The 8986-nt window shown below is 36.1% G+C and overlaps 1 protein-coding gene across 1 annotated transcript; it reads left to right on the plus strand.

Moving 5' to 3' along the window:
* Positions 1–380: 380 nt before the first annotated feature.
* LOC127131445 (probable carboxylesterase 18) lies at positions 381–1585 on the plus strand. The gene has a single exon (XM_051060369.1). It carries the CDS (start codon positions 468–470, stop codon positions 1464–1466), a length of 999 nt encoding a protein of 332 aa, XP_050916326.1. The 5' UTR covers positions 381–467; the 3' UTR covers positions 1467–1585.
* Positions 1586–8986: the final 7401 nt, after the last annotated feature.

Consider the following 8986-nt stretch of genomic DNA (forward strand, 5'->3'; position numbering starts at 1 on the left):
TGAAAACTATGAAATTATCTATATCATATCTATAAAATTTAACTTCACCGATATTATTTTTTTTTACCAAGTTAATACACAATTAGTCACCAGATCCAAATGAGATATTAATATGAACCGGAAAAATTATCTAAATCATATCTATAAAATTTAACTTCACTTATAGAACAGACATTATTTTTTCTTTACCACGTTAATACACAATTAATCACTAAATCCCAATGAGATATTAATATGAACCGAAAAATACCATCCAAAAAAATTGCTCTATATCAAATCATGTGACCAATAACTAATCAATGATGTATTATCTCAATTTAATCTCCTTTATTCTCCTTCATTTTAATATACACTTATTGAATATAGATCTCTATGTATACATAAACACTTCCCTCGACTCTTGTCCACTTCATTTCTTATCTTCTTTCACTAACCAATAATAACAACTATCACTATTATTCATTATCATGACCTCAAACACCACACCACTCCTTCCATGGAAGGTTCGCTTCACCATGTCTATCATCTCTTTCCTTATCTCCGTTTCTCGTCGCTCCAACGACACTGTCAATCGTCGTCTATTCAACTTTTTTGATAGAAAAATCTCTCCTAACCCTAACTTCAAAGACGGAGTTTATTCCTCTGACGTCATCGTGGACCCCATGCGTAATCTCTGGTTTCGTCTTTTTATCCCTTCCTCAAACTCTTTCTCTGACGTACCTCTCCCGGTCTTTGTATTTTTTCACGGTGGCGGTTTTGCAATGTGTTCTCCATCTTCTATCATATACAACAATGTATGTCGTTTATTCTGTCGTTCATTTTCCGCAATTATTGTATCGGTTAATTATCGTCTTTCCCCTGAGCATCGTTTTCCATCTCAATACAATGATGGTTTGGAAATCCTTAAATTCCTCGATCAAAATAACAATGTTTTAGGAAAATCTGCTGACATTAGTAAATGTTTTTTGTCTGGTGATAGTGCGGGTGGAAATTTAGCCCATCATGTTGCAGTTCGGATTCCCTTAGAAAAGTTTCAAAATTTGAAAGTTATCGGTTTAGTTTCAATACAACCGTTTTTTGGAGGTGAGGAAAGAACCGAATCCGAGACCCAGTTCAAACGGGCACCTGGTGTTTCAATGGACAAAACTGATTGGTATTGGAAGATGTTTTTACCAGATGGGTTAACCCGTGACCATGAAGTAGTTAATGTTAGTGGGCCTAATGCAATGGATATTTCGAATGTGGATTATCCGGATACCCTTTTGTGTGTTGGAGGGTTAGACCCGTTACTGGATTGGCAAAAGAGATATTATAAATGGTTGATAAAATCTGGAAAAGAAGTGGAATTAATTGAATTTACAAATATGATTCATGCTTTTTATTACTTTTCCGATTTACCAGAAACGTCACATTTTATTTCTAAAGTTAAGGATTTTATAACTAGGCAAATGGCTAATGTCAGTTAAAGGGTTTAAGTAATTTGGAATAAAAATAATCTTCAATTATGTTGTTTAAAAAGTGTATGTTTGCTAGAGAAATTGTCTGAAAGCTAGAGAAATATGTAATATGTTTAGATATTCCACATGGGGATCACTTTATGCAAATGATATGCTATATTTATAATTATAATAATATGTTATTTGTGTGATTGGTGTCAAAAATATATCAATTAGGAGATTTCTCATTATGTTTAAGTAATTTTCACAAATCTTATAAAAACTTAAAATTACTGTCGAACGTATCTCTATTTTTTAATTGGTTTTGATTTTTTGAAATGTGAAAAGGTGTAAAAACTTTATCACTCTCGAAGATGACTTCAAGAGGTTAAGTAACATACTCCAAATATTATCTTTTGAATGGTAACGTTTTATACATTATTAGTTTTTAGAATTCTTTCACTCATAACTTTATATCATATTTACTGAACATGTGATTCCACGCGTAAGGTAAGATAGAGATGAATTGGTTTAAACCATTTTTAAAGACATTAAAAAAATCAGAAGGAAGAACAAAATCAGAATTTAAAAATATTTTAAAAGAAAACAATTGGATATGGAGCGGAAGAACAAAATAAAAATAAAAAGTTGAAAGTAAAATAGTTAAGGGAAAGATGGGTTATCATGAATGAGAAGCATTCATATTTGGTCAAATACTCACTTAAAGATCAAAGACTGACCCAAACAACGGAGAGAGATACCACATATTCATCAAAAACCTTAAGGTGATAGGCGCATGGATCATCTTACTTATAAAGTGCTCAACCTACACTTTTCCAAGCAATATGTGAATAGAACTCACACTTGTTTCTCAACACAACTCACATTTATTTCTCAACAATCTTCCCCTTTAGTGTGAGTCCATCCATTATGCCCCCCTCAAGCGGAAGCTCTTTCATTCACATGAGTGTACTGCCATTGAGAGACACCTTTATCTCATCATGGGAACTTCGACGGAACACATCGTCTGACCATCATGTCCGGAAGACTTTCGACACAAGGAATTGGTCTCTTACTTGAACCATCGGCTTTGATACCACTGATGGGTCATCATGAGAGGGTATTAGATTTAATTATTAGATTTAATTCATATTTAAGTTTGTTAGATATTAGATTTAAATATTAGATTTGATTCATATTTAAGTTTGTTAGATATTAGATTTAAATATTAGATTTGATTCATATTTAAGTTTGTTAGAGGCTTATAAATAGGGTGTCAATCATTGTAACTTTTAATCCTTTTTGTAGCCGTCATTCTCTAATAGAATATTTCCATTCTTTCTTTATTCTACCTTTGCACCAACAATTGGTATCTAGAGCTCCGGTTCAGATTCATTGGGAAACACGGGAAACACGAGTGAACGTGAGGTCTTGTGTGTTTGATTTTGATTCTTAGATTCGTGTTGAATCTTGAACAAAATCTGATCAGAATTTTAATTCTGTGGGTTGGGAAACACTGTGTGAGAAATCTGAGTGTATTGTGCAAGGTAGAAAGATGAACGGAAACGGCAACATGAACACCAAACTTCCAGTATTTGACGGTAAAAACTGGAATCGTTGGATGATCCAAATGCGTGTACTATTCGGTGCTCAAGATGTTCTAGATCTTGTCACTGATGGTTATGTTCCGGTAGCAGCAGATGCGACAGATGAACAGAAAAACACGCAGAAGGAAGTAAGGAAGAAGGATCAGAAAGCATTGTTCTTCATTCATCAATGTGTTGATGTAAATGTGTTTGAGAAGATTGCAGATTCAACGACAGCAAAGGCTGCGTGGGACACACTGGTTAGATGTTATGGTGGTGACGCATCAGTGAAGAAGGTGAAGCTTCAGTCCTTGAGAAAGCAATATGAGAATCTCAACATGAAGAATAATGAGAAAGTTTCTGAATACATCTCCAGAGTGATTCTGATCACTAATGAGATGAAAGCGTGTGGAGAAACTCTTTCTGAAGAAACAATCATGGAGAAGGTATTGAGATCCCTTACCTCTCAATTTGATTACATTGTGGTAGCAATAGAACATTCCAAAGATCTGAGCACCATGAGAATTGAAGAGCTGCAGAGCAGTCTAGAAGCGCAAGAGTTGCGTTTGACTGAAAGAACTTCTGAAAGGGAAGTAGAGCAGCAGGCTCTGAAAGCAACTTCTGATAGGAGGTATCAGAAGCAGTCAGAAGCCAGGAGAAGATCTGATGGTGGTCAGAAGTCAGAAAGCTCAACCTCTGATAGACAAAAGAATGCTCAGAAGGGAAAAGAGAAGTATGACAAGAAAAAAATCCAATGTTACTGCTGTAAGAAGTTTGGTCACTTTGCTAGAGACTGTTGGTCAAACAAGGAGAGAAAATCAGAAGAAGCAAATATAGCCAGAAGTTCTGATGACGAATCTGTGCTATTAATGGCCTCTGAATCTGGTGATATGGATCTGATAGACTGGTGGTATATGGACACTGGCTGCTCAAATCATCTTACTGGAAACAAGAAATGGCTGGTTGACTTTGACTCTGAAAAGAGGACAAAGATCAGATGTGCTGATGACAAATACCTTAATGCAGAAGGTATGGGAAATGTCAGAGTGACTCTGAACAATGGGAAAACAGCATTGATTCAGAACGTGTGGTATGTACCTGGCATCAGAAGCAATCTGATGAGTGTGGGACAATTAATTGAGAAAGGTTTTTCAGTTACCATGAAAGACAATCTTCTGAAGTTGTATGACTGCAATCAGAAGTTGATTATGGAGTCAGAACAGGGAAGGAATAGAACATTCAAGGTGAATGTCAGAACTGCAGACTCAGAATGTCTTAGTGCAACAAGTGCTGAGAAGGAGAGTGAGCTGTGGCACAGAAGATTTGGTCATTTGAATTTCAGAAGCTTAAAACATCTGAATTCAAAGAAGTTGGTACATGGAATTCCTGCAATTAAGAAGCCTGAAAAGTCATGCAAAGTTTGCATGGAAGGAAAACAACCACGATTGCCATTTGCGTCAGAAACTGCTCCAAGAGCAAAACATGCCTTGGGAGTTGTACATTCTGATGTGTGTGGTCCATTTCCAGTAGCATCGATTGGAGGGAATAAATACTTTGTGTTATTTGTTGATGAATTCACAAGAATGACATGGGTATCCCTTATTAAGTTTAAACACGAGGTGTTTGATGAATTCAAGAAGTTCAGAATGAAGGCTGAGAATCAGAGTGGTCAGAAGTTGAAGATTCTTAGAACTGACGGTGGAGGTGAGTATAACTCCAAAGAATTCCAGAAGTTCTGTGAGGAGAATGGAATTGAGCATGAGGTTACTGCTCCTTATACCCCTCAACACAATGGTCTTGCTGAAAGAAGAAACCGAACTTTGCTTGATATGGTGAGAAGCATGCTAAAGGAGAAGAAACTTCCTCAGAAGCTCTGGGGAGAAGCTGTTGCCACCGCAACGTATGTACTCAACCGATGTCCTACGAAGAAGTTGAAGGAAATAGTTCCAATACAGAAGTGGACTGGAGATAAGCAAAGTGTTAGTCATCTGAAGGTGTTTGGTTCTGTTTGCTATAAACATGTTCCAGAAGCCAGAAGACAGAAGCTGGATGATAGAAGCAAAGTGATGATTCTGATAGGGTACCACAGTACAGGTGCATACAAGCTCTATTGTCCAGAAACCAATAAAATTGAATTCAGCAGAGATGTGATTGTGAAGGAATCAGAAGTTTGGAATTGGGATAAGTCTCAATCTGACTCTGATGTTAGAACCTCTGAAGAAAGGTCAGAGTTCAGAATTTCTGAGGCTGGAGTAAACTCTGATATTGATTCTGATTCTGATAGTGATTCTGACTCTGGAGAAGACTCAGAAGATGAAAGTGACTCTGATGATCCAGACTCTGATGACCCAGACTCTGATGGTAATCCAGATTCTGGTGGCAATTCAGACTCTGGAAATATGCCAGACCCTGAAGATGGTCAAAGCTCTGGAGGAAGTCAACCATCTGAAGCTAGAAACTCTGAAGCTCAAGACTCTGAACAAGTTCAGAGACCACAAAGAATCAGAAACATCCCCAGAAGATATGCAGAATTTGACATGCTGAAAGACACTGAAGTAGACTCTGAAGGAGAAGTTATTCAGTGTGCCATGTTAGTAGACTCTGAACCCATAAGTACAGAAGAGGCTCTTAAGCAGAAGCTCTGGCTGAAGGCCATGAAAGAAGAACTTGATGCTATAGAGAGAAACAAGACTGGAAGTTCTGAACAAGAGATAGCCAAGTTCAAGAAAGTTCTGATGAATGAATTCGAAATGACTGATCTAGGCAAAATGACATACTTTCTAGGGATGGAGTTCAGATACTCTGAGAAAGGTATTATTTTGCATCAGCTCAAGTATGAATTAGAACTTCTGAAGAGATTTGATCTGAAGAATTGTAAGATTGCTTTTACTGCATGCCAAGCTGTGTGGATTCTGAATCTATTGCAGGATCTGAAGATTAAAGTAAACAAACCTCTGAAGCTGATGATTGACAACAAGTCTGCAAACAATCTTGCCAGAAACCCAGTGTTGCATGGGAGAAGCAAGCACATTGAGACCAAGTATCATTTTCTGAGACATCAAGTTCAGAGGGGAGTGTTAGAAGTTGTACACTGCAGCACTCAGAAGCAGTTGGCAGATGTTCTGACGAAAGCTATCAAGACTGATCAATTTCTCAGATTAAGGGATGGAATTGGTGTTACAAGTTTTGATGGAATATGAATTAAGGGATGGTATTAGATTTAATTATTAGATTTAATTCATATTTAAGTTTGTTAGATATTAGATTTAAATATTAGATTTGATTCATATTTAAGTTTGTTAGATATTAGATTTAAATATTAGATTTGATTCATATTTAAGTTTGTTAGAGGCTTATAAATAGGGTGTCAATCATTGTAACTTTTAATCCTTTTTGTAGCCGTCATTCTCTAATAGAATATTTCCATTCTTTCTTTATTCTACCTTTGCACCAACAGAGGGAAGCATTCGCATTGGGTCAAACATTCACCCAAACAAGTGAGAGAGACACCACATATTCACCCAAAATCTTAAGATGATAGGTGTATGGGTCCTCTTACTTATAAAGTGTTCAACCTCCACTTTTCTAAGCAATGTGGGAATTAGAACTCACATTTGTTTCTCAATACAACTCACATTTGTTTCTCAACAAGATAACACCGGAGATTTATAGAGGCTCGGTCCAAAGGAAGTGACATACTTCTCTCCCTAAGAATTAATCTTGAGAGTATCAAATAATGTTTGAGAGCTTTTAGAAGGTTAAGCTCACGAACCCCCTTATACCAAGAAAAGTGAAGTTTTAGGTTTACTTTCAATCAAACAGCGAATAGTGGAATGAAGCAGTTATTCTTCACGTCAAATACGAACAAAGCTTCGAGCAGTTAGTCTCTCATCCAAACAAATATTTTGTACAGACTTATTTCGAATCAAGGTGGAGTTTAGAATTGGTTATCCTCTTAACTGAACTGAGGTTTTATACTGGGTTGACCACAAGCCGAACTGAGATTTTACACCAAAAATATCTTGAACCAACTAAATTTTTATACCAAATTGAGCTCAATATCTAATGTGAAGATTTTTCTCTGGTTATTCTTCACAAACTCAAAAGAAGAGATTTTCTTTAAGTGGCGAAGCTCACGAACTAAATGGAGACTTAACACTGATTCTCCAAAAAGAGATTTTAACAGGTTTAGTGATCGGTGTATTTGCAAGTGCACGAATCGCGTCAAAGTAATATAAAAGAATATCGATCCCACATAGACCAAATCGGCAATCTATCGATTGCTATCATTACGATGTTTATCTAAGGCGGTATATAAAGAGATATTGATGTTGCAAAATAATGGTAAATAATAAATGCAGTGCAGATAAAGACAGGTTTGAATGTATATCACGTCAGTTAAGTGATGTTTCGATTGTCTAAATAGAACTACTTATGAGACAATATTTTCTACTCTGAAAAGAATCCATTTAACATGAATTGTCGTTTTCGCGTATTCAGAACCGAGTTTACCCTTAAATTATGGCCTTTTTTGTCACTTATAAAAGGTGCGCAGAACGCTAAAGTAGTAAACTTATTTTTAAGAAATAAGACTCGTAAACTTAGTTGAAAAGTGATCTTGATTTGGAAAGTTTTACCCAAGGAGTTTCCTGATTTTAAATCTATCAACGCGTCCGAAAATAGTTTCAAAAATCGTTTTTCCTTATAGTGATAAAAATTCCTAGTTAACTAAGCCAGGATGCTTTCGCACTCCTTGAATAGTTAAAACTAACCAAGTTTGTTTCAGAAAACTCAAGTTAAAAATCAAAACAACCTTTAAAGTATTTCTACAGATTCAATATGTGAAACATCTCTTTAACCGTGATCCTTACATTTCAACCTTTAAAAGATTTAGCCAGACATAGCAATACCAACAAACACAATGATATTGATCATGATGAAAAGTTGTTTTAGAATGTGAGGCGTAAAGAACGAGTAATGCGTGTAAAATAAAGCGTAGGCAGAAAGTAAATAAAATAAATCGATAGACAGAAAGTAAATAAAATAAAGCGTGGACAGAAAGTAAATAAAGTAAAGGGTAGACAGAAAGTAAATAAAGTAAAGCATAGACAGAAAGTAAATAAAGTAAAGCGTAGACAGAAAGTAAATAAAATAAAGCGAGACAAGTAAATAAATAAAAGCGATAAAATAAGAACCTGCTCCAAACGGAGGCTTTAAATCTGGTACAAGGAAAATAAACCTCTGGCTCTGAAGATAAAGACGACAGCAACTCGAAGTGACCCAACTCAATCTCACTAAGGTGCGATAATCCCCCAATGTGACGGATTACCGCTTTACAGATGAAGAATATAGTCTTAGTGTTGTAAACTAAGTTGGATCATTTGAAAATGAAATGGAACGAACTCTTTATAGAGGATTTCAGCAGCTTGCAAAGACCATGGTGTCCTCCAACTTTTCCTTAATGGGAACGTGATTTGCAAAGGTGGCGTCCGCCATCCTTTCATGGCGCCCGCCATGTGTGGAAATGGGAAAGATCATGGGAACATGGCGGTTACCTCCTGGTTGAGGGTTGATGAGTCATGGCTTCTCCTATAGCGGCCTCCATGTGCAACGTCATGTGTACAATATTCGCCGAAAAACCCTAATTTTAGGTCTTTTTGGTTCGTTTCTTCTAAAAAGGTCCTGAAAGAGGTAAATATCTGAAAACAATATAAAAGAGAGCATGATACAAACAAAATGATAATAAAGTCCTAATAAACATGTGAAATCCGAGTCAAAAACACGGTGTGAATCAGTGTGATCATTTAGCTCCAAACCCAAATAAACACTTCCTAAGGAAGAATAATTCACTCAAGAGAAAAAGAAATCTTGGTGAATTTACAATAATAACCCTTCCAGAAAAACTTTCTCACTTAGAAACAAGAATTTTTTCTGAAAGTGCTATGACTAAAATTATGCGAGAGA

This window comes from Lathyrus oleraceus, chromosome 1 (genome assembly GCF_024323335.1).
Source record: "Lathyrus oleraceus cultivar Zhongwan6 chromosome 1, CAAS_Psat_ZW6_1.0, whole genome shotgun sequence".
Taxonomy (NCBI): domain Eukaryota; kingdom Viridiplantae; phylum Streptophyta; class Magnoliopsida; order Fabales; family Fabaceae; genus Lathyrus; species Lathyrus oleraceus.

What these genes read in the sequence shown, in the direction of transcription:
- LOC127131445 (XM_051060369.1), top strand. Translation starts at nt 468, where the DNA reads ATGACCTCAAACACCACACCACTCCTTCCATGGAAGGTTCGCTTCACC.